Raw genomic sequence first — 27,397 nt, forward strand, 5'->3', positions numbered from 1 at the left:
TGCTAAGCAGCTCTCAGAGGAAAGAGTAGACAAAGGAATTATTAATTTAAATGAAAAACTTTATAGAGCTAAAATGTAAAGATAGTCCTGAATGTGTTATAAACTATCCATTTCCTGGAAACTCAAGAAACTCCATTTCTAAGAGGTTTGGCTTCTGCTCTAGCAAACTGGAAGTTAGTCAAATACTTCAATTGTTTAACTCCTCAACATAAGCCAAACTGAATAAGCTAAAGCATTTAAACAAGCATATTTCTGGAAATTCAAAATAAAAGTGTTCTGAGAAAGGAGTAAATGTATAAAAAATAAATAACTAAATCAGTAACAGCTGTTAATCACCTACCCCTTGAAGAATTTGCTAAAGGGGTTGTTTAATAATATTTATCTGCACTAACTGACTACTTTAGGATTCTACTGCATAATAAACTCCAATTTTCTGTGAATTTATTGAAAGTTTCTGTGGAGAGACCATTATAGCTCTTGTCCCACATCTCGGCTTGGGTCTCTGCTATGTCTTATGGCTGAGGCCAAGTTCTCTAAATTCATCAATGAACTGTGAAGAATATTAAAGTGTTTCAAAACTCTATAAAGAGACCACAACCATACATTTATGAGATTCAAAGATTTGTAAGAAGTTGAATAAAGAGATATGAAAACGCCTCCTGATATTTGATTAATATAAATGTTACAGATACTAGGAACAAAGTGAATCTACGATTTATTAAGCTAAAAACATTCTGTGGATTAAAAGAAAAAAAAAAGAAAGAAAGACATTCCTACCCTGCCACTCTGAGAAGCAGGAGCATCCTCTGACATCACTTGAATTGCAGATGCCTCGATGAGGAAAACCACAGTTATTCACACAGTGAGGAATGTCACATGCTTCACCTTTCCAGTTTTCAGAACATTCACATTGAACAGTGTTGCTGCTATTACTGATCTTACATTCTCCTCGGCCTGAGCAATTATTCGGACACATGTCAAAACTATAAAAATAGTGGAGGGAATCAACACAAAGCAACACTCTGATTAATTTAGCAGAACTTCCTCCTACATAAGGTTTAAGAAATCTCACTATCTAGCCAGTTCACTCACAAGTATAATTGCAGTACTTACCATTCAGCCTAAATGGGGGTCACTCAACCCTGCAGAGCTAGGCAAGTAATAAAATAAAATGAAACCTGTTGGATTCTCATAAAAAGAGACAAGCTAGCCCACAAATGATGAGCATTATAAAACTGCCAAATGCAGGCTTACAAGTCTGGACAAGAAAAGGAAAAAACCAACTAACAATACACTACCATCCTCATTCCTCTGGATTGTCTCTGAAAGTTTACAGAATTTAAGATTATTGTACAGATTGGTGTATTGTAAATTTCTTAGTAAGCTTACCTACCTATCTCACATAGGAGAAAAGAGAAGGGCAGTTTAACTTTATACATGAGTTTAATCATAAAGTGTTGCATAGCAACATGACTTAAATATATTGACAACACTTTGAAAAGACATAATTCAGATTTTAAAAAGGGGAGATAACAGGATTAGAAGATACCATAAGAGTGTAAGGAACTTAAAAATTTTTTTTTAGCAAAGCATGTCAGAAAATCAGGAATCAATTACAAAAACAAGCTAATTAACATTCATGTGCTGTGCTGTGCTTAGTCGCTCAGTCATGTCTGACTCTTGGCAACTGCATGGACTGTAGCACATCAGGCTCCTCTGTCCATGGGGATTCTCCAGGCAAGAGTACTGGAGTGGGTTGCCATGCCCTCCTCCAAGAGATCTTCCCAACCCAGGGATCGAACCCAGGTCTCCTGCATTGCAGGCTGATTCTTTACTATCTGAGCCACCAGGGAAGCCCAAGAATACTGGAATGGGTAGCCTATTCCTTCTCTAGGGGATCTTCCCAACCCAGGAATCGAACCGGGGTCTCTTGCATTCCAAGTGGATTCTTAACTAGCTGAGCTACCAGAGAAGCCCAATTAATATTCATGAAGAAAGTGAAAATGTTAGTCGCTCAGTCATGTCTGACTCTTCACAACCCCATGGACTATAGACCACTAGGCTTCTCTGTCCCTGGGATTCTCCAGGCAAGAATACTGGAGTGGGTTGCCATTCCCTTCTCCAGGGGATCTTCCCGACCCAGGGATTTCCAGGTCTCTGGCAATGTGGGCAGATTCTTTACTGTCTGGGTGTAACATTCATGCCTACACCCACATGTCAGTTCATGATACATCTATAATAAAATTTTGAAAGTGTTTGTATTCAGTATTTTTATAATCTATGTTATAATTTAACACAATAAATGCACATGCCTACTTTTCAAGCCCAGGCTTGTGATGAGCTGTCCAGGCTGCCAAGTCACAAACCTTGGGTACCTGAAAAACTGAATCACCATACTAATCGAGATAAGGACAGCTTTAAACAGTCTTGAAAGTTTACTGAGATCCTGAGAAAATGTGCAAGAAAAAGAACCTAGCATAAAGGTTACACAGGGGGGTCACAAGAGTTGTCAAATATATTATGAAAAAGGCCAAATAATATTTTAGGTTTTGTGGGTCACAGAAGTTCTTATCACAGATCCCACTACTTATGGAATTTCATGAATTTAACTACTTATGAAAATAAACATTAGAAGGAAAAAAAGGAAAAGACAGAGTGAGCCTCTCTCCTACCACAACAAATTCCAAAAGCTGCTCAGTCTGTGGTCTACATTTCCTTTGTCATCAATGGGCCAATCTCTTAGTACATGAAAACTACTAATGTTTGTTATATTGCCCTTCGCCAACTCCTCCAATGTTTTTATCCATTAGTGGGAAGGGATAAGCCCCTCTTTTTCAGGAGAAACTCAACAGCAGCAAGACCTGGGTTGCAACTGCAGTCCCACAACTTTAGTTTACTCTACCTTTTCCTGCCAGTTTCTCCATTTATAAAAGAAGCAGAAAAACAGTGCCTGTATCTGAGTTTCTAAAAGAACTTTAAATGAGAAAATTCATGCAAACTGCTAGCACAATGCCTGGCACACTATAAACCTTCAATATATGTTAGTCATTATTATTGTTAAAACAAAGTATACAGTCTTCTGAAAAAATCACAAATATTAAACTTAAATATCTTACTTGTAAGTGATATTAAATCCAGTCAAGTTATAAGCAGCATCACTAAAAAAATGCAGCAGGGCATAACCTGATGTGGCAACAACCTCTGGGACAGTCTCATTGCCGTCTCTCTCAGGAACAATGAGGCCGCTGAAATGAAAACACATGTCTTATACAGGGAAGCACAAGAAGAGACACATCATACAGTGATGGACACGAATTCAACCGGATTTCACTCTTATAATTTGAAAAGTCATTTCTAGGAAGAAAGGTAAATTCCTATGATAAACGCACAGGAACAGATCTGAATCTTTTGCTAGGCTCTCCTCTATTCTAGGATGTATTTCTAACGAGGTTTGAAATCAGTGACCCTAACATATACCACAAAAGACGTGAAAAGTAAAAATAGAAATAAAAGTCTGATATACAAACACCCATAATCCCAATACTATTAGTATTCTGATGTATTTTATTTGCCTAACTGATGCCATATTACACCTTATATTCTATTTTTCTAAGTAATAGTCCATAGTCTTTCTATGTCTCTAACTCCCTCAGAGTTTTTAGAACCTTACTCAGAGCTCAGCACATAATAGTATCTGTTGGGTCTTTGTAAAGAGAAGGAACTACTGAGTCCAAAGGTCTAAATGATGGTTTTAAGGCTCTCGATCCATATACCAACTTGCTTTCCAGAAGAGAGATGCTGAGCTGACTCAAAATCCCACCAAGACACCTCATCCTGACAACAAGGAGGATTCATTTCAGTTCAGTCGCTCAGTCATGTCCGACTCTTTGTGACCCCATGAACCGCAGCACACCAGGCCTCCCTGTCCATCACCAACTCCCAGAGACCACCCAAACCCATGTCCATCGAGTCGGTGATGCCATCCAACCACCTCATCCTGTCGTCCCCTTCTCCTCCTGCCCTCAGTCTTTCCCAGCATCAGGGTCTTTTCAAATGAGTCAGCTCTCCACATCAGGCGGCCAAAGTATTGGAGTTTCAGCTTCAACACCAGTCCTTCCAATGAACACCCAGGACTGATCTCCTTAGGATGGACTGGTTCGATCTCCTTGCAGTCCAAGGGACTCTCAAGAGTGTTCTCCAACACCACAGTTCAAAAGCATCAATTCTTCGGTGCTCAGCTTTCTTTATAGTTCAACTCTCACATCCATAGATGACCGTTGGACCTTTGTTGGCAAAGTAATGTCTCTGCTTTTTAATATGCTGTCTAGGTTGGTCATAACTTTCCTTCCAAGGAGTAAGGAGTAAGCATCTTTTAATTTCATGGCTGCAGTCACCATCTGCAGTGATTTTGGAGCCCAGAAAAATAAAGTCAGCCACTGTTTCCACTGTTTTCCCATCTATTTGCCATGAAGTGATGGGATCAAATGCCATGATCTTCGTTTTCTGAATGTTAAGCTTTAAGCCAACTTTTTCTCTCTCCTCTTTCACTTTCATCAAGAGGCTCTTTAGTTCTTCACTTTCTGCCATAAGGGTGGTGTCATCTGCATATTTAGCTTTAAGAGTCGGACACGACTGAGCAGCTTCACTTTCACTTTTCACTTTCATGCACTGGAGAAGGAAATGGCAACCCACTCCAGTGTTCTTGCCTGGAGAATCCCAGGGACGGGGGAGCCTGGTGGGCTGCCATCTCTGGGGTCGCACAGAGTTGGACACGACTGAAGCGACTTAGCAGCAGCAGCAGCAGTTTAATATATGAAAGTGATCTGGTTTTGAGCTTCTCTTATGCTCCTGAGTTTGATTTTTTCCTATGTTTACTTTCCATCTTTTGCTTTTCTTCATATGCTCATATCTTTTGCCCAGTTATCGTTCAGTACTGCCATAATCTCATTCAGAAAAAGCCTAACTCCCTATCAGGCCCTGTGTAATCTGTTCCACACGCACAACCCCATCCCATGAACAAACATCTCATCTATTACAGATGGTCCCCGACTTATGGATGGTTCGATTTAAAATCTTTTGACTATAATTTTTTGACTTACAATGGTACAAAAGGAACTCATTTTCAGTAGAAACTGTACTCAGAATTTTGAATTTTCACTTTCTCCCAGGCTAGTGATATGCTGTATGATACTCTCTCATGATGCCAGGCACCGGCACAGAGCTGCAGCCCTCAGTCAGCCCCATGATCACAAGGGTAAACAATTACTCTGTACCCAGACAACCATTCTGCTTATCACTTTCAGTACAGTATCAGTAAATTACATGAGACAGTCAACATTAATTATAAAATAGGCTTTGTGTTAGATGACTTTCCCAACTACAGGCTAATGTAAGTGTTCTTAGCACATTTAAAGTGGGCGAGGCTAAGCTATGTTGTTCAGTAGGGGAGATGTATTAAATGAATTAAAATATTTTCAGCCTACGATGAGTTTATCAGGATGTAATCCCATCATAAGCTAAAGAAGATCTGTACTTTCTTCCTTTCATTCGCTCGATCCCAGACATGCTGGCTTCTTTTCTTTCCTAGAGCACACATTTTGGGGCCAACGACTGTCTTAAATGCTCATTCATTATGACCTAACAATTCTATTTCTTAGTAGAAGAAACACTTGCTCATGTACACAAAGACAAATATATAAGAATCCTCACTATAGCACTGTTCAGAACGAGAACAGGTTGAAACCACATAAATGGTCATTCAGGAGCTGGATGAATGAGTTATTACATACGTGGAGGTCTCTAGGACTAACAAGGCACTCATCAAGCCATTCTGATGAGTAGGGGGAAAAAAAACCAAGCATTAAGACAACAGGCCTAGTGTATATGTACATTTATGTATATTTATATAAGTGCATATAAAAATGAGTGGAAGAGCATATAAGCAGAGTGTGAGGAGGAAGAAGGGATAGGATGTTTGTTCAACAAGTTTTTAATATGAAGACAGAACTCTAGGAACCCAATGACTATGAAGGTGCTCTAGGGGTTGCAAAATAGTGAAGCATTTTCTACTATGTATTTAACTGACAAATACTAAGTACTTACTACAAGTAAGCCACTGTTCTAGGTAGTGAAGACGTCTCTGCCCTTACTGGAGTTCACCTCTCAGAGAAAGAATAAATAAGCCTAGATAATCAGTCCCCTACGCCTGGCCCACAGGTGTGTATACGTAATGTCAGGCAGAGGTAAAGGCTATAAACGGAAATAAAACAGTGTGCTACTTTAGAAAGGGCATTTAGGGAAGGACTCCTGGAAGAACTGACATTTGATCACAGACCTAAATGAAGGTTTCAACCATCACCAGGATTTCATCAGTTTTATACACCAGAACTCTAAAACACTGAGGGATAAGTACTTGAGAGAGTAGGATCACCCAGAAAAAGGCAAGTCAAAAGCAACCTTGGCATAACAACCACTGGCACAGGAAAAGACTGGGGGCTTCAGTCACAAGATGGACACTCTCTGTTATTCTAGTATGAATTTTAAGATCACAGAGATGTGAACTCCAATTCTTGTTCCAAAAGCCTAGGCACGTTATTAACATCTCTGAGCCTTAGCTTCCTCAAAAGCACAATGAAAGAAATTCTAACTACCTCACAACCAAGTAATGAGAATCAAACTGTTAAAGCAAGTCAAGTGTTTAAATAGCATCTCACACTAGTAGGTGCCCAGTAAGAGATGGCTTCTAGTACTTATTATTTATATGGTGGGGACATGTGTAGAATGAATGACTGAATGGGTGGCGGGAGAAAGGATGGAGAGCCACAGAAGGAGAGCGACTAGATGACCACACTGCTGAAGGGGACCAGCTTCCCTATTGTCAGAGAGACTCAGGCATTTGCTTCTTTTCTCGTCAACAACTTGAAACTGTGACAGTTTCAGAATGTGCTTTCTCCCAGTGTGAAAATAAAATTGGTTTATGACAAAAAAAAAATAGAGGCTTCCCTGATAGCTCAGTTGGTAAAGAATCTGACTGCAATGCAGGAGACCCAGTTTGATTCCTGGGTCAGGAAGATCTCCTGGAGAAGGGATAGGCCACCCACTCCAGTATTCCTGGGCTTCCCTTGTGGCTCAGCTGATAAAGAATCCACCTGCAATATGGGAGACCTGGGTTCGATCCCTGGGTTGGGAAAATCCCCTGGAGAAGGGAAAGGCTACCCACTCCAATATTCTGGCCTGGAGAATTCCATGGACTATACAGCAAAGAACTGGACATGACTGAGCAACTTTCACTTTCATGACAAAAATAAACTTTTACAGAAAAAAGGAATATGAACATCAACCCAGTGTGCAAGGCAACAGAAGGTGTGTGGGTGAGAAAGTGATGATGCAGGTGGGCCATTCAACTGTGACCCAGAGCTGCCTTCACCTCCCTGTCCCCTGCCCCTAGGCAGGTGAATAAACGCAGACTCAGCTTAGGCTGCAGCCAGCAGTTCAACTTGAGAATCAAGAACTGCTTGTCCTGGGGTTCTTCATAATCTTATATTTTAAACACAGAGTATCACTGTTCAGAACCATTTTTGAAAATCGCTGAACTAAAGATACTGTCTTAATTCAACATAACTGTCCCAGACCGACATGGACTCTCTAAACACACCTGGGGCACAACCGGACTTTGATAACTACACTGTGTAAGTTTAGTAGTAATCCTCAGTTGTTGTTTTTTTCTTTTTTAATATTTATTAGTTTATCTATTTTTGGCTGTGTCAGGTCTTAGCTGCTGCTCTCTGGCTCTTTCTTGTGGCACACAGGCTTCTTTCTAGTTGTGGTGTGCAGGCTTAGTTGCCCCGAGGCATGTTAGATTTTAGTTTCTTGACGAGGGATCAAACCCACGCCCCCTGCATTGGAAGGCAGATTCTTAACCACTGGACCCCCAGGGAAGTCCCAGTAATCCTCAGTCTGACACACCTGTCTGCTTGTAAAACACTACACTCAAGGACAGGCAGATGTGGAAGGTAAGCCAGATTCTTAAAGTCAGGGATGGGAGCCAGGGGATGGGGCCAGACATCTATATTTCTGACTGGTGAAGGAGGGTCTACAATCACAAAAGAGGTTTGACTTGCCACAGTCTGACCATGATTCAACATGGTGTTGGACACAAAGAGTGACTCCTGCTTTCACAAGACTTCCTCTAACAGCTCTTCATCACAGTCTAAACAACTGCCTCATCAATATTTGACTTTCTTAAAAACAACAACAAAAACTTCTAAAAGGAGTAAGAATGTTCTCAGAGAGGAAAACTAGTCTCCCTGCTGCACCACCACTACCACCTCTGCGTCTCCCTCCCAAAAGGTATGAGCAGAGCGGCAGGTGTTCCCCACTTTCACATTTGTTGACATGAATGCACCACAAAATCATGTTGTACAACTGGATAAGAGTTGCTCCAGTGGTTCTCAAACTTGCTGAACAGTGGAACTCTGTTTGTTAAACAAACTTTATTCAGAACTTCATCCAACTCAACTTGATGGTTCGCAATACACCCAGTGAAAACACAGTACAACACTTGCAGTTTAGGCTTCAGAAGCTAAGGAACAAAGCACTTAAATGACCTGTTCAGACTCATGAAGAGACTTGGGCAGAACTCAGATTAGAAGTCCACATCTTCTGAATCCTGTGTGGCTCTCCTTTTTTTTTTGGCTCTCCTTTTCTTTATTTGGCTGAACAATCTGCCGCCAAGCTCACTCTATTCTGGGCCCCACAGCACACTACACTGGTTTGAGTCCTCTAACCAAAGTCCTCCTGACCCTACGGCACTCCTCAGCATCCCATCTTTGTGAAAGTGCCTTATGACTAAACAGTTATTTTCACATTCTTTGGTATGTCAGTCCTTCAAAGGTTCTGTGCTTCAGGGAAATTTCAATTATTAAACATACATTGTCTCACTATGATTTTAGAAGATGCAGACTCAAATATGTCATAAGTTAAATTTTAACACAATCAATAATTAATTTATACCTGTCAGTAAATAAACTATTTTTTTAAAGAGAAACTTGAAAATCCTCCTGGTGTCTCCACATTTACCTTGGCTTCTCTCAGAAGTCAATGACTAAAACAGTTATACACGTCTGCTTGTTTGTTGCTGCTACTGGTTCACATGTCTGCTCATCAAATATACAGTCAGGTGAACTATATGGTTACGCATACCCACTTGGCAGATGTTCCCACAGAGCTACTGGTAAGCTCATTCAAAGTGCCTGGCACACAGAAGGGACTCCATGAATTTTAATTAACAAATGCAGTTACCAAGTGAACCTTCAACATGTTCAACATATACTATTATCATGACAGCATCATACTACGGATGTAATAGCTTTTGTGCCTGTGTTAAAGTTTGGCGTGCTTCTTGCTGTAAGACAAGGTGTGAGTTAAATTCTGGGATAAAGATAGATATGTCCAACATGTGGCCAATGATATTTTAATGCTCACTAGCATAGCCTATCCACCCTGTTCTTTAGTCCTCTAAGTGAATCTCTGAAACCCAGAAAATGACCTTGGTTCTCAGTTCAAAGATATATTGGAGAGATTTCTAAGCCAAAGGGAGTGGAGAAATACAGGGTACATTAGTCCTCTGACCTCATCTGTCCTTTGCCTTCTCGTGTTTGGCTTCTCGCCTTCTGTTATCGCCTCACTTACATGAGACATCAACCAGCCCCACGTGAGGAATACAAAAAATATTGTTAAATTGATTTCTTTTAAAGTCAGAGAACTACAATATTTGAGGGGAAGAAATCCAGAAAGTCAGCTGTAGATGAAAAACTGACAACAATGACTCTCTAAGGATATGCATTTCAGAAAACATATTTTAAAAATCCTCTGTAGAGTAAAAGGAAGAAAACTAGGCCAGTTTTGAACTCATATGTGGTCAAAAATACGATAAATAACACAGCTATTGACTGTTGGTAAACAGTAAAATGCCAAAACAATTCAGAATACCCCATATATCTGGTGTTAAACTGTTTAACTATAAACACAGAATATACTTTTTGAAAAAAAAATCACAACACATAACTGGAATGTTTCTCATTCTCCACAGATAACCACTGCTCATTTATGTATATTCTTCCAAAACTTTTTCCTCACCCATATTAAAGTATTTACATAATTACGTATCACACATACACACAACTACATATGAATACAACAAATAATTCCTGAATGCCTCTGCAATGAGGAACACAACAAGTATCAAAATGAACATGACTCCTGATTTAATTTTTTAACAGAAATATTATTAGTCAATATATTACAAAACATTTTCAGAGGTATACTTCACCACCACCAAAAGAAGTAGGTAAACTTGATACTACTATCACAATTTTATAGATCAGGAAACTAAAAACAGAGTATTTTGCCCCCCCCCCAATGTACCCAGTAGTTACAGGCAACAAAGTCAGGAATAGCTCACAACTGATAGGACTCTGTAACTAATACTCTTCCCATGAAAATGTTTTAAGTGATAAAAAGGTGAATCCAGTAAGAATACAGTCTAGGAAATACATGAATTCATAAATCAAATAATGGTTATATGACTGAGCTTACCTAAAGGCAGCAACTAGGGGTGCATAAATTGAGTCCCCGTCATAAACATATAAATGGTCCCAACTACACTCTGTAGCAAAATGATTAAAACGAAGTCTCATTATTCTATTTGGCCTGAAAAGAACAGAAAAAAGTAATTTATACTAATCATTATCACTCCCAAACATTAGAGAAAAAACAGTTTTTTAAAAAATCTATAGAGAAAATAAATTAATAGTATAAAATCAGCACTCCTTCACTTGTCAAAGATTTCCTCTGTACTTTCTATGTGCAAAAGATCACCAAACATGGAATGGTAAACAAAATATACACGGTCTATGTATCTTGGACCTTACAGTCACCATTCTTTACCAATTCATTAGCCCTTCTTAGTCAACTTAAGACTCCATACTACCTCATTTCACAAACGTACCTGCCAATCCTCTAAACTCACCTGCCCCTCTGCCTTTTCATGGAACTCCCTGGAAAATCCCCAATCTAGAGAAAAAAGTTTATCTGCTTTGATCTAGACTGAATCTAGAGAAAAAAGCCATGCTGGAAAAAGTCACACCACTGGGTAGGCTGGTTCCCGTACTGGTGCTCTGATTAAGTACTATTTCAAACCACTCAGTCCCATCTACCTGCTTATGCTCAGCACACAGACAAAATTTTCTCAAATTCCTGTTTTCCAAAATAGATACACACCTATCTACTTTTCCTTCTATCTCTGAAATATTTAAGATCTCCCTCTCTTCTGAAACTTCCGCACCCACACTTAAATCTCTTTAAGTATCACATATTTTATAAAAAACAACAAAACCAAAAAACTTCAAATCCCAACTCTCCTTCCAGCTACTAATGCACCTGTCCCTTTCTCCTCTGAAACGCCACAGAAGACTTTGCTTTCCTCAAATTCTTCACATCCCACTCTTCATTCTCCAACCTGGCTTTAGCACAAACACTCTACTCAAAAAGTTCTTGGTACTATCAACACCATCTATATCTTGGTGATTTCTAACTATAAGTCTCCAGCCTGAATCTTTTGTCTACCTCATATTTTGTGTCTAACTAACATCCCTAATCAAACATCTAAATACATACATAAACAAGTTAACTCACATGGTGATGAATACTGCAAAGAAATTAAAGGAATGTGATGTATTAATAGTAGTACAACAAGTGGTGGGGAAATACTCCAAAAAGTTTTGGAAAAGATTAAAATAGTGAGAGGCAAGCCATGTGAAAAGTTGGAAAAGACAATGTTTCAGACAGAGAGAACAACAATCTTAAAGTCTTAGACAAGAAGTTGATGTGTCCAAGCAACATGAAGAAAATCAGCATGTGTGAAACACAGCAAACAAAAGAAGCCACATGAGATAAGCAGTGAGTGAGAAGTGTGCAAGGGACAAAGGTAAAAGCTGGAGCTGGAGGCCAATTTCAAGGCTTTTACAGTGGCCCAGGAGAAAAGAGGATGGTTGGTGGTTCTTAAAATAACTGTAGAGTTGAAAATGAAAGAGAAAGCATGGGTCCTACTACTAATGGAAAGAAAGGTACCTGCTGACTGGTAACTCCTGCCATGGAACTGTTAGGTTAGCAAGAAATAAACTTCTATAGATTAAATCACTAAAAATAATAATGAATAAATAAGCTAACCAACAAACAAATAAAAAGGGCTATCAAAATCTCCTGCCTTCCCTGCTACCTATTCAAGTGAAATTTTCTTTACATACCTCAACCATAATAATATATTGTTTTCTAACTATTACAATCGAAAATATACAAATTTCTGGTATGTACAATTCATCTGCCAATCAACACAAATTTTAAAATTAACACTGAAGATTAAGGAAAAAAAATTTTTGTTGTTCAGTCGCTAAGTCATGTCTGAGTCTTTGTGACCCAATGGACTGCAGCACACCAGGCTCCTCTGTCCTCCACTATCTCCCAGAGTTTGCTCAAATTCATGTCCATTAAGTCGGTGATAGAGAAGGAAACGGCAACCCACTCCAATATTCTTGCTTGGAGAATCCCATGGACAGAGGAGCCTGGCGGGCCATGGTCCATGGGGTCACAGAGTTGGACAGGACTGAAGTGACTGAGCACGCAAGTCGGTGATGCTTTCTAACCATCTCATCCTTTGCCGTCCCCTTCTCATTTTGCCTTCAATCTTTCCCAGTATCAGGGTCTTTCCAATGAGTTGGCTCTTCACATCACATGGCCAAAGTATTGGAGCTTCAGCTAATCAAATTCACTTGTGAAAGAAAAATTTATCAAATAAAAAATATTTTAAGTTGATACAGTTAATTTTACTTGTTGGAAAAGTAATCGCACAATGAGCTCTATCTTAAAAAAGAAAAAAAAGTCATTATTACTTACTGTCCTTCAATGAGCCATGTGCATTTTGTTTTATATTTATAATTTCCAGGTCCATCTGTTATAAATCCAGAAGATCCAGTTAGTCTGTAATTAAATAAAGTTCAAACTCATCAAAATTTAATGTATTAATAATATCCTTCTTAATTCTCAATACAATCCAACTGGGTACACTGATACATATTATGGCCAAAAGAAAATGACTGGATAGTTATTTCATTCAGATTACACAAATCTGGATGAAACAAAATCTAGTCACATACTTAAGGGGATACAAACATATGAAAACCAAAAGGAATGAACAAAAACACCAAAATTTTTCCAGCTAAGACGGGAAAATCACATTTTGCACTATAAAAATGGCCACAAGAAGTTACTTATAAGTTGGTTTTTAAAAAACAAGGCCACACAGTTACCATTACAAGAAAAATGTGTTAATACAATAAACATGCTGTAGCCAGCATAATTGTGATGGGCAAGCACATCAATCCCCAACACCCAACAGCTGAAGTGGCAATCCACTGCATTCCATTAGCAGTATACACCAGCACCTACTCCCCACACACATGCCAAGCTTGGAAGTTTATCAATATTTTTAGGTCTTGCCAATGATAGGCACATCCTAGTATCTCATTAATATTTTTACTGGTACTAATGCTAACATATGGGTTTTTTCTTATATGTTTTGATCATCTGCATTTTTTCCTTTGCAAATTAAGATTACATATTCTTTACCTATTTTGCTACCAAGTTGTCGTCGTTCAGTCACTAAGTTATGACTGACTTTGCAACACCAGGAACTGCAGCATGCCAGGCTTCTCTGTCCTTCACTATCTCCCTGAGTTTGCTCAAACTCATGTCCACTGAGCCAATGATACCACCCAATCATCTCATTCTGTCACCCCCTTTGCCTCTTACCCTCAATCTTTCCCAGCATCAAGGTCTTTTCCAATGAGTTCACTCCTTGCATCACATTTACGAGCTCTTTTTATATCAAGGAGCTCCCATTTGTATGGTAAATGTACTATAAATAGATTTCCTCAGTTTATTTTTTCTTTATACTTTGTGTCTACTATCTTTTGCTATATAGAAAATTTTAATATATAAGAAGGATGCTATCTTTCCTAATAGCTGTTTCCAGATCACTTTTCCTCCCTATTCCATCAACAATGTCAGCTTTTCCAAAACAGATGCTCTCTTCTGGATCTGCCTTCCTTACTTTCTGAGTCACCTACTGACACACCAGTTACTCCTCTTCACCTACTCAAAACATCAGCATCTACTTCACTACCCTCCACTCAACCATAATAAAGATGTTCCACCCAAAGCCCAGCAACTCCGTATTTTAACTTCACCATTAACAATCTTTTCCTCTACCCTACTTTAGTTACCAACTCTTTTCAGACCTGATGTTAGGAGTAAAAGCTCTACCACCAAAATCTCCATTTAAGGTGACCTACACTCTGATGACCATTTCTGCTTTCTCTAGTTCATTTAGCCTAGTTCCCCCTCTCCAGTGAGTCTCCAGCCCCAGAGACCTCCAATCCACAAACGATCACTCTTCATGTTCATCACTCACACATTCCACTTTCCAACTTACCTAGTTATGATTCCTGGGTCCATCACAAATATCATCCCCGAAAATCCCTCGACTTCTTTGCCTTCTCTCTCTTGCTGTACTTGCCTGATATAAATGTCTCTGTGTCTTATTCCCCAACATCCATCCCATTCCCAAAATGTCAGTCTAAGTCAATCATGATTTCCTGTGCCCTCGTGCCAATAAGAAATGTGTATCAGTTAAGGTCTAATGTAATTCATAGGAAAACCTAGATAATAATGACTTTAACCAAGATATAAAGCCCAAACATAAGCAACCTGGAGCACATAAGCATTTCTGTGATCATTAGGGACCTTCTGTCTTGTTGCTCTTGTCCTCCTCAACGTGTGCTTCCACCTCATAATCCAAAATGGCTGCACAAACTTCAGTTCAGTTCAGTTGCTCAGTCATGTCTGACTCTTTGCGACCCCATGAATCGCAGCACGCCAGGCCTCCCTGTCCATCACCAACTCCCAGAGTTCACTCAGAGTCACGTCCATCAAGTCAGTGATGCCATCCAGCATAATAACTCCAGTTATTATCTCCTTATTCTACCCAGCAGGAAGGAGTTGCAAGGAAACAAGGTACAAACCCCCTTTCCTCTAAGTCAAAAATAACCATTCAACTTAGCCCCTAGCCAAAACTTAGACATACCTAAATGTCCAGGGAGGCTGAGAAATAGAGCCATTAGCCCAGATGACCATGTATATACTCAGTGAAAAATCAGGACTCTTTACTGAAGAGGAGAAAGGCTATTACTTGGGTCACAGCATGTAATCTAATCTCAGATGTGAGGGGAAGTCTGATGGAAGGCTTCTAGGAAATATTTCCTCATTCCTACGAAAGATAAGTGTGGTAGATAGGAAGCTATGCCACCTAGACCTCTTCTTCAAGAAAAGACTTGTTGTCAGCTGCAGAAGTGATTGTGGTCCACAGACAGCATCCAGATGTCAGTTCCATCCTTACCTCAGGTCATGCCCTTCCAAGTACAGTCCACCCTAGAATGGATATAAAGGCTGGGCATTTTTCAATTTAACACAGGACAACTCTGGCAAGCAATCATTACTCCAGAGCTCTCTTTTGTCAGGCCTGCACTGAAACTCAACTTCTTCCTTTGCCCAGTTCTGCTTCCTGCTCCTTCCTCACCTAGACATTATACCTAACTTGTACTTCAAACTTTATCTCAGCAAATGCTTTTAAGAAACCCAACCTGTGACAGAAATCCTAAGAGACCAGCCTTCTCCCACTGGACTTTGCTGTGTTTGGATTTTAATTTAGTCATCATGCCATGAGCCAGAACACAAAGGGTGACAAATCAAAGGTGAGTGCAAGGTCCCTGAAGAATCGTACAAAACAACCACAGAGACCACCCCAATTTTACAGGTAAATAAATTTCCCACTAGCTCAGTTTAGAGTATTCTACTATACTTCTTTTGCTCCTAAGAGTTTCTACAGACTTTACATGGACATGTTCAGGTATTTGCAAATATATATCACTTTTGGAAAAAGATTATTTTAAATATTTACTTTGTATCTTTAAACATACATTTACATAATTTTACAGATAATGAATAGATGTGATCAGACAGGCTTTTTAGGGTCAACTAAAGGACAATTCTTTTTTTTCCTTTACTGCTCTCTCCAGGTACTTCCCCCTTCTTCCCACCAAGATAAACATTTAACCACCTCACAACATTCTTATTTTTCTTCATACATACAAGTCCCTGACAAGAATGTCCCTGATGAGTAGCCTCTGATGGTTCTCTTAAATCAGTTTTGGTTATACAAATTATTATTACACTAATCTTCTTATATAGTCCTCTTCTTCATTCAACAAAACTTTGTGGGAAACGCTCCAAAATATTGGGAACTGGTTTAATTCATGTAGCATAATATTCTACCCTACAATATATCATTTTTTTTCTGCCTTTTAGTTTCATTGATCTTTTCTATTGTTTTAATCATCTCCATTACATTTATTTCTGCTCTGATCTTCATGATTTCTTTCCTTCTACTAACTTTGGGTTTTGTTTGTTCTTCATTCCCTAGTTGCTTTAGGTGTAAGGTTAGGTTGTTTATTTGAGGTTTTTCTTGTTTCCTAAGATTGTATAAGTATAAACTTCCCTCTTAGAACTGCTTTTGCTGCATCTCATAGGTTTTGGGTCATCCTGCTTTCATTTTCACTTGTCTCTCAGTAATTTTTTATTTCCTCAGTGATCCATTGCTGTTTTAATAGCATACTACTTGGCCTCCATGTGTTTGTGTTTTTTTATTTTTTTCTTGGTAGTTGATTTCTAATCTCATAATGTTGCAGTCAGAAATGATGCTTGATATGATTTCAATTTTCTTAAATTTATCAAGGCTCACTTTGAGGCCTAGTATGTGATCAACCCTGGCGAATGTTCCATGTGCGCTTGAAATGAATTTGTATTATGCTGCTTTTGCATGGAATGCTCTACAAATATTAAGTTTAACGTGTCATTTAAGGCCTTTGTTTCCTTACTGATTTTCTCTGTGAATGAGCTGTCTGTTGATGAAAGTGGGGTATTAAAGCCCCCCACTATTACTGTGTTACTGTCAATTTCTTCTTTTGTGGTTGTTAGTATTTGCCTTATATATTGAGGTGCTCTGATGTTGAGTGCATAAATATTTACGACTGTTACATCTTCCTTTTGGACTGACCCTTTGATCATTACGTAGTGTCCATGTCTGTTGCAACAGTCTTTAAAGTCTATTTTGTCTGATACAACTATTGCTTATCCAATTTTGATTTCCATTTGCATGGAATACATTTTTCCATCCCTTCAGTCTGTATGTGTCCTTAGATCTGAAGGGGGACTCCTGTAGACAGCATATATATATATGTCTTGTTTTTGTATCCATTCAGTCAATTTCTGTTTTTTGGTTGGAACACTTACTCCGTTTACATTTAAGGTAATTATTAATATATATGTTCTTACTGGCATTTAGTTAACTGTTTTGGATTTGTTTTTCTAGGTGCTTTTCCTTTATCTTTTGTTCACTTCTCCTGTTATTTGATCATTAACTTTAATGTTGTGTTTAGATTCCATTTTTTTGTTTTCTGTATCTATTGAGATTTTTGGTTTCTGGTTACCATGAGGTTTTCAAATAGTAGTCTATATATAACCAAGATTGGTATAAGTTGCTAGTTATAAGTTGTTATAAGTTGGAAATATTTGTGCTCTCCTCTTCTTAGAACTGCTGATTTTGACATATTTGTGTGTGGATGATTTCTTACCATCACTAATCACTTTATCTTTTTTTTTTTTTTTTTCGGTATGTTTACCTTTAATAGTGAGTTTTTCCTTTGTAATTTTCCAGTTTCTAGTTATGGCCTTCTCTTTACTGCCTAGAGAAATTCCTTTAGCATTTGCTGCAAAACTTGTTATGGTGGTGCTGAATTCTCTTAGCTTTTGTTTGTCTGTAAAGCTTTTGATTTCTCTGTCAGATCTAAATGAGAGCCTTGCTGGGAGGAATAGTCTTAGCTGCAAATTCTTCCCTTTCAACACTTGAAATATATTGTGCCACTCCCTTCTGGGCTGCAGAGTTTCTGCTGAAAAATCAGCTGATAGTCTTATAGAAATTCCCTTGCATGCTGTTTGTTGTTGCTTCCCCTTGTTCCTTTTAATATTTTTTGTCTTTAATTTTGTCAATTTGATTACTATGTGTCTCAGTGTACTCCTCCTTGGATTTATTTGACCTGAGCCTCTCTCTGTGCTTCCTGGACTTAAATGACAGTTTCCCTTGCCATGTTAGGAAATTTTTCAGCTATTATCTCTTCAAATATTTTCTTGGGTACTTTCTCTCTCTTCTCTTTCTGCTGTTGCTGCTAAGTTGCTTCAGTTGTGTCCGACTCTGTGCAACCCCATAGACTGCAGCCCACCAGGCTCTCCCGTCCCTGGGATTCTCCAGGCAAGAACACTGGAGTGGGTTGCCATTTCCTTCTCCAATGCATGAAAGTGAAAAGTGAAAGTGAAGTCGCTCACTCATGCCCAACTCTTAGCAACCCCATGGACTACAGCCTACCAGGCTCCTCCATCCCTGGGATTTTCCAGGCAAGAGTACTGGAGTGGGCTGCCATTGCTTCTAGGACCCTTATAGTGAGAATGTCAGTACTTTTCATGTTGTCCCAGAGATCTCCTAAAGACTGCCCTCGTTTCTTCTTACTCTTTCAATTCTGATCCATGGCAGTGGCTTCCACCATTCTGTCTTCCAGCTCACTCATCCATTCTTCTGCCTCAGTTATTCTGATACTTATTCCATCTAGTGCATTTTTTCATTTCAGTTACTGTCTTATTCATCTATTTGTTCTTTAGTTCTTCTAGGCCCTCATTAAACATTTCTGTATCTTCTCCACCTGTGCCTCCATTCTTTTCCTCAAGATCTTGGGTCATTTTTACTATCATTACTCTAAATTCTTTTTTAAGGAGACTGCCTATCTCCACTTCATTTAGTTGTTCTTCTGGGGTTTTATCTTGTTCCTTCATCTGGGACACATTCCTCTGTTGTCTCATTTTGTCTAACTTCCTGTGACTGTGGTTTCCATTCAATAGACTGCAGGGTTCTAGTTGCAGCTTCTGCTTTCTGCCCTCTGAAGATGAGGGTGTCTAAGAGTCTTGTGCAAGCTTCCTGGTGAAAGTACCAGCTGAAAGTGTACCTGCTCATTGGTGGGTGGAGCTGGGTCTTGTCCATCTGGTGGGCTAGGCCATGTCAGATCATGTGTTTCTTGGGGAGCTACTTACTCAGGAAGACTTTAAGCAAACAACCTGCTGATGGGTGGGACTATGTTCCCTCCCTGTTGGTTGTCTGGCCTGAGGGATCCCAGCACCAGAGGCAACAAGCTGTTGGGTGAGGCCAAGTCTGGTGAGAAAATGGCAGCCTCCAAGATGGCTCACACCAATGAGGGCTACCCAGGACTGCTGCCACCAGTGTCCCTGTCCCCAAAGTGAGCCACAACCACCCCCTCCACCTCCACAGGAGATCCTCCAATACTAGCAGGTAAGTTTGACCCAGTCTCTTATGAGACCACTGCTTTTTCTCCTGGGTCTTGGTGCACACAAGACCCTATCTACACCCTCTAAGATTAGAGTTTTAGTTTTCCCCACTCCTGTGAAATTCGAGTGATCAAACACTGCTGGCCTTCAAAGCTACATTCTCTGGGGACTCCTCCTCCTGTTGCCAGACATCCAGGCTGGGGAGCCTAATGTGGGGCTCAGAACTTTCATTCCTCTGGGAGAACTTTTGTGGGTATAATTATTTTCTACTTTGTGGGTTGCCCACCCCATGTGTATGGGATTTGATTTTGTCATGATTGCATCCATCCTACCATCACGTTCTGGTTCCTTCTTTGTCTCTGGATGTAGGATACCTTTTTTGGTAGGTTCCAGTATTCTTTTGTTGGTGGGTGTTCAGCACTTAGTTATGATTTCGGTGTTTCCATCAGAAGGTGCGAGCTCATGTACTCTGCCACAGGCACACCTGAGGCCAAACTGAGGTCAAGGGTAGAGAGTAAAAGTTTGTTTCTATTAAACAGAATGTGCTTAGGTTTTATTTCTCAACCTAGTCTAACAGTTTCACAATATAGCCTATTCACATTTAGCATGAGGACAATTATATTGATTTTATTCCTTCCAACCAAATTTTTAAATCAAACTTAATAAGGATTAGTTTACACAGAATAAAATGTAATCATCAAATATGTACAATATGGTAAGTCTTGACAAATTTACACACATATAAAATACCCCAAACAAGATATAAAATAGTTCTATCATCCCCTCAATGTTCCCTCAGACCTCCTTGCAGGTAATCGCTCTCAACACTGATCTTGTTTCTATCACTGCAGACTAGTTTGACAAAACTTGATTTAATGAAATCATACCAAGACACTTTTGTGCCTTGCCTTTTTTGATCAGCATGTTTCCAAGTACTGTGTGTATCAATAGCTTGTTCTTTCCTATTTGCTGGGTAGTATTCTGTTGTATGAATATATAGACTACAACATGTCTATCTATTTTCCTGTTGATAGACACCTGGATTATGTAGTTATAGAGGCTTATGAACAAAGCTGCTAAGAACACCTGTGTACAAGCCTTTGTATGAACATTTCTCTAGGACAAATATATACTAAAAAAAGGAATCACCATATTGAAGTATAGATACACACCTAAATTTAAAGAAACTGCCCAAGTGTCTCCTAAGTGGTTACATCATATTAGACTTCCATCATCTAGGTATAAATATTTTCTGCTCTCAGGTCTCCCAGTACTCCCACAGCCTTAACAATACCTCCCTTCAGCAATATACTGGACTCTGTAAGTGAGAAAGACCTATTGCACTCCATGGAGCAACAGTGCGTTTCCAGATCTGCAACTTTGTGACCCCTGCGCCTTGCTTCACTGGCCCAGCTACACTGCCTTCTGTGTCTAGAAGAATCACAACAGAATTTAGATCCCAGAGTTTCCTATAGGTCCCCACAGCAAGCTGCTTCAACAGAAGCATGGAGCTTGCAGTTAGGAGAGTCAGGGAAGCAAGTCTCATCCAGGCTTCTTTCTATGTCTTTCCTCTCTACTGTTAAAGCCCATCTGAGTCTGGGTTTTCTTGCACTTATAACTGAAAGCATCCCAACTACTTATTTCACCAACCCCAAGATAAACATGTTTCTCTTAACAGCTCAGAAATTAGGATGCATTATAAAACATGCAGTTTAAATGATTATTTTTTTCTTTCTTAGAAGTACACAAGATACAGGTATATTTTACATTCAGTGGCATCTTAAGATACATTATATACACATGGCAAAACCTGGTTGAATCCAACTCTCTGCTCACTCTGTATATGAAACCAAGCAGCTAAATAAGGCTAGAGACAAAACACTGTGCTCACTGGTCTCACTCCATACTTAGAAACACATTTCTCAAGGAGGTTCCCAGCACTGTGGGAAAACCAATTCTTTCACATCCCTGGCCGATTCACTGCTATCCCTTATTATCGTTCACTTTCCAAACCCTCTTCCTTTTCTTCAATTTTAGCTGAGGATCCTCTGATTACTCCACTGTTTCATGTATATTTACCTCCAGTGGAATATACATTTCATGACAACAAGGACTTTTGTCTGTTCTATTCATTATTCCTAGTGTCTAGAGGTATGTCTGGCATCCTAATAATACAAAGTGAATAGCTGGTGAAAGAAGAAATAAATCAGAAGAGACCTACATTTCCTTCCATTACTTTAATGCAAGTACTTTGCTTTCCCCTAGTTACAATGGATAGGGTCACACCCCTTACCTGGGTCCAGAATTCTTAAAACACTACTCAATCAAGGGCCTCACCAGAACAAACCTAATTCTAAATCTATGCTATACTTTTCCTATCTACTGGATCAGCATAAGACAAGCTGTTGGATTTCCTTCTTAAAAAAATAAATAAACTCACTTGCCATGTTCTGCCTACTTTCTTACATTTACATCAAAAGTCTTCTTAAGAAGAATTATCTACTCTTGGGAATCCCTGGTGACCCAGTGGTTAGAACTCCACGTTTTCACTGTCCAGGGTGTGAGTTCAATCCCTGAACAGGGAACTAAGATCCTGCAAGCTGTGCAGTGCAGCCTCCCACCCACCCCAAAAAAAGACTAGGGACTTCCCTGGTGGTCCAGTGGTTCTGCCTTCCTGTTCAGGGGACACAGGTTCAATTCTTGGTCAGGGAACTAAGATCCCACATACTGGAGGACAAATAAGCCCGCACCCCAGCTAGAGAGCCAGCATGCTCAGCCAACACGCTGAGTCCATGTGTGACAACCAGAGAGCCCGCATGCCCCAACTACTGCATCTGCACACTCTAGAGCCCAAGCTCTACAACCAGAAGCCAGCATGCTGCTATTAGAGAAAGCCCATGTGCTGCAATGAACAGCTGGCACAATGCAATGAAGACTCAGCACAACCAAAAAAAGAATCATCTATTCTCACTGACAACACTCTTACCTCCTAATATCTTAACCCCATTCCAATGGGGTCTAACCCTCACCCCTCCTCTGAAATGCTTTTGTTAAGGTACAGAGGGGTAAATTTTCAGATCCCTTCTTAATTCAACACTTGAAATAGCTGATTACTTCCACTTTTTTTGCATTTACTATTATGTTTTCTTCCAATTTTCTTGAGATATAATTGAAATACAGCACTCTATAGGTTAAAGGTGTACAGCACAATTATTTGACTTACATACTTCACAAAATTATCACAATAAATTTACCAAACATCTATCACCTCATATAGACACAACATTAAAGAAACAGAAAATTAGGTTTTTCCCTATGATGAGAACACTTAGCATTTAGTCTAATAACTTTTATATATAACAATCAACAGTGTTACTTAAATATATCATGTTGTATATCCCTAGTACTTCCTTATTTATAACTAGAAATGTGTACCTTTTAACTATTTTCATTTAATTCCACCACCCTCCACGCCCTGCCTCTAGTAACCACAAATCTGATCTCTTTTCCTGTTTGTTTTTGAAGTATAATAGAACTATAACGCATGTTAGTTCCTGTTACACAAAACAGTATTTTGATATTTCTATCCATTTCAAAATGATAATGATGTCTAGTTACAATCTCATCATACAAAGATATTACATAGTTATTGACTATATTCTTCACACAGTACATTTCATACCAATGAGTCATTTGCAATGATAAGTTTGTGCCTTTTAATCGCCTTCACTTATTTTTCTCCTCTTCCACTCTCCTCCTCTACCAACCACCTGTTTGTCCTCTGCATCTACAACTGTTTTCTTATATTTGTTCATTTGTTTTTCTTTTTAGATCCTACATACAAGTGAACTCATACAGTATTTCTCTTTCTCTTATTTCACTTCATGTAATACACTCCATGTTGTCACAAGTGGCAAGATTTCTTTTTTTTATGGCTGAATAATACTCCATCCCAGGTGGTTCAGTGGTAAAGAATCTGCATGCCAATGCAGGAGAAGCAAGAGACGTGAGTTTGATCCCTAGGTCAGGTAGATGCCAAAGAGTATGAAACAGCAACCCACTCCAGTACTCTTGCCTGGAAAATTCCATGGACAGAGGAACCTGGCGGGCTACAGTCCATGGGTCACAAAAACTCAGAATGAATACACACACACACAATATACATACATGCCACATCTTTATCCATTCATCTATTGATAGGCACTTAGGTTGCTTCCATATCTTGGCTATTGTAAATAATGCTGCAATGAACACAGGGATACATATGTATAATCTCTAATTGGTGTTTTCTTTCATTTGGATAAATACCCAGAAGTAGAACTGCTGGATCATATAATAGTCTATTTTTAACTTTTGAGGAATCTTCAATCTTTTTTCAGTTTTCATTCCAATCCCAAAGAAGGGCAATGCCAAAGAATGTTCAAACTGACACACAATTGCACTCATTTCACATGCTGGTGAAGTAATGCTAAAAATTCTCCAAGCTAGGCTTTAACAGTATGTGAACGGAGAACTTCCATATGTTCAAGCTGAATTTAGAAAAGACAGAGGAATCAAGAGATCAAATTGCCAACATCCGTTGAATAACAGAAAAAGCATTCTAGAAAAGAATTCTAGAAAAACATCTACTTCTGCTTTGCTGACTACACCAACGCCTCTGACGGTATAAATCACAACAAAATGTGGAAAATTCTTCAACAGATGGGAATACCAGACCACCTTTCCTGTCTCCTGGGGGCCTGTATGCAGGTCAAGAAGCAAGTTAGAACAGCAAATGTAACAACAGACTGGTTGACAACTGAGAAAGGAGTACATCAAGGCTGTACACTGTCACCCTACTTATTTAACTTCTTTGCAGAATACATCATGTAAAATGCCAGGTTGGATGAAGAACAAGCTGGAATCAGGATTGCCAGGAGAAATATCAATAACCTCAGATATGCAGACGACACCACCCTTATGGCAGAAAGCAGAGGAACTAAAGAGCCCCTTGGTGAAGGTGAAAGAGGAGAGTCAAAAAGTTGGCTTAAAATTCAACATTCAAAAAATTAAGATCATGGCATTTGGTCCCAACACTTCATGGCAAACAGATGTGGAAACAATGGAAACAGTGACAGACTTTATTTTTGGGGGGTCCAAAATCATTGTGGACAGTGACTACAGCCATGAAATTAAAAGATGCTTGATCCTTGAAAGAGAAGCTATGACAAATCTCGACAGTGTATTAAAAAGCAGAGACATTACTTTGCCGACAAAGGTCCAAACAGTCAAAGCTATGGTTTTTCCAGTAGTCACGTATGCCCGTGAGAGTTGGACCATAAAGAAGGCTGAGCACCGAAGAATTGAGGCTTTTGAACTGTGGTGTTGGAGAAGACTCCTGAGAGTCCCTTGGACTGCAAGGAGATCAAACCAGTCAGTATTAACGGAAATAAATCCTGAATATTCATTACAGGGACTGATGCTGATGCTGATGCTGAAGCTCCAATATCCTGGCCACCTGATGTAAAGAGCAGACTCAGTGGAAAAGACCCTGATGCTGGGAAAGATTGAGGGTAAGAGGAGAAGAGGTGACACAGGATGACATGGTTGGATGGCATCATCGGCTAAATGGACATGAGTTTGAGCAAGCTCTGTGAGGTGGTGAAGGACAAGGAAGCCTGGCATGCTGCAATCCATGGGGTCGAAGAGTTGGAAACAACTGAGAGACTGAACAACACACTGTTTGTCACAGTGTCTGCAGCAATTCACATTCCCACCGACAGTGCGCAGTGTTCCCTCTTCTCCACATCCTCACCAATTCTTGTCATTTGTTGTCTTTTTGAAAACAGTCATTCTTGACCAGTGTGAGGTGATAGCTCACTGTGATTCTGATTTGCATTTACCTGATGTTAAGCATCTCTTCATGTGCCACTGGCCATCGGCATACTTGCTTTGAAAAATCATTTGTTTAGATCCTCCACCCATTTTCTTCATGGCAAATAGATGGGGAAACTGTGGAAACAGTGACAGACTTTATTTTTGGGGGGTCCAAAATCACTGCACATGGTGACTGCAACCATGAAATTAAAAGACGCTTGCCCCTTGGAAGAAAAGTTATGACCAACCTAGATAGCATATTAAAAAGCAGAGACATTACTTTGCCAACAAAGGTCCATCTAGTCAAAGCTATGGTTTTTCCATCAGTCATGTATGGATGTGAGAGTTGGACTACAAAGAAAGCTGAGTGCCGGAGAATTGATGCTTTTGAACTGTGGTGTTGGAGAAGACACTTGAGAGTCCCTTGGACTGCAAGGAGATCCAATCAGTCCATCCTAAAGGAGATCAGTCCTGAATATTCATTGGAAGGACTGATGCTGAAGCTGAAACTCCAATACTTTGGCCACGTGATGCAAAGAGCTGACTCATTGAAAAGACCCTGATGCTGGGAAAGACTGAAGGCGGGAGGAGGGGGAGACAGAGGACAAGACGGTTGGATGGCATCACCGACTTGATGGACATAAGTTTGAGTATATTCTGGGAATTGGTGATGGACAGGGAGGCCTGGTGTGCTGCAGTCCATGGGTTCCCAAAGAGCTGGACAGGACTGAGTGACTGAACTGAACTGACCCATTTTTCAGTCAGGTTGTTTTTTCATGTTGAACTGTATGAGTTCTTTGTATATTTTGGATATTAATCCTATATTGAAAATACCATTTGTGAGTATGTTCTTATTCAGTAAATGGCCTTTTCATTTTCTTGATAGTTTCCTTCACTGTGCAAAAGATCTTTAGATTGATGTAGTCCAATCTGTTAATTTTTGCTTTTGTTTCCCTTGCCTGAGGAGACATATCAAAACAAAAACAAAAAAAAAACACAAAAAAAACTAAGATTGATGTCAAAGAGCATACTGCATATGTTTTCTTGCAAAAATTTTATGGTTTTGTGTCTTATATTTAAGTCTTCTCCATTTTGAATTTATCTTTGTGCATGGTGTGACAGTAGTCCAGTTTGATTCTTTTGCATGTAACTGTCCAGTTTTCATCACGTAATACCATTTATTAAAGAGGCTGTTTTTTCCCCATTGTACATTATTGCTTCCTTTATCATAGATAATGCCTATGTAAGTAAGGGTTCATTTCTGGGCTCTATTCTGTTTCACTGATCTATTCTGTTTCACTGCGTCTATTTTTGTGCCAGTACCACACTGCTCTATTACCACAGCTCACAGTACAGTCTGAAATTGGGGCACCTCCCTCTTTCTTAATACACTTTCTCCACTTGGTTTACCAAATCAAACCCTATACTCTGGACTCACAGGCAGCTTTTTCTCAGTCCCCTTTAATAAGTCCAGCTGCCTTTCCCAGTATCTAATTGTAGGAATGCCCCAAGGTTCCAATCTCAGCCTCAACCTAAACTAACTAGGTAAGCTGATCTCAGATTGCCTCCGAAGATTTAAACGCCACCTATATATATTTTTAACAAAAAAATTTTCACCTCTATGATGGGAACATGATTCTTCTGGTTATCCTAGGCAAAAGCTATGATCAATACAAACATATTCCCTACAAAAAATGACTATTTCATTTTTTCCTTTCTAATGTTTTTATTATATTTTATTATTTTCTTATCTTATTGCAACTGGGTAAGATCTCCATTACTACAATGAAAAAGAACTGGTGATGGTAAATATCCCTGTCTTGTTCCCTATCTCAGGGGAAAGTTTTCACTATTTCACCATACACTGTGATATTTACCCTAATTTCTCTGTATGAAATCTTTATCAGATTTAAAAAGTATTTTTCCATCCTTTAAACAATTTTTTTTAACCACTAATGAGTCCTGAACTCTAATTCTTAAA

At 39.3% G+C, this 27,397-nt stretch overlaps 1 protein-coding gene across 1 annotated transcript in view; it reads right to left on the reverse strand.

The window, feature by feature from the left end:
- The window catches only part of ATRN (attractin), a 182,794-nt gene that overhangs the window by 119,357 nt on the left and 36,040 nt on the right, over nt 1-27,397 (reverse strand). The window contains exons 2-5 of the mRNA XM_068986876.1: nt 12,952-13,035; nt 10,597-10,710; nt 3,117-3,245; nt 778-983 (exon numbers count right to left, since the gene is read on the reverse strand). Coding sequence (XP_068842977.1) covers nt 778-983; nt 3,117-3,245; nt 10,597-10,710; nt 12,952-13,035 — 533 coding nt within the window. The remainder of the gene's footprint in view (nt 1-777; nt 984-3,116; nt 3,246-10,596; nt 10,711-12,951; nt 13,036-27,397) is intronic.

The sequence above is a fragment of the Capricornis sumatraensis genome, chromosome 15 (genome assembly GCF_032405125.1).
Source record: "Capricornis sumatraensis isolate serow.1 chromosome 15, serow.2, whole genome shotgun sequence".
NCBI classification, from domain to species: domain Eukaryota; kingdom Metazoa; phylum Chordata; class Mammalia; order Artiodactyla; family Bovidae; genus Capricornis; species Capricornis sumatraensis.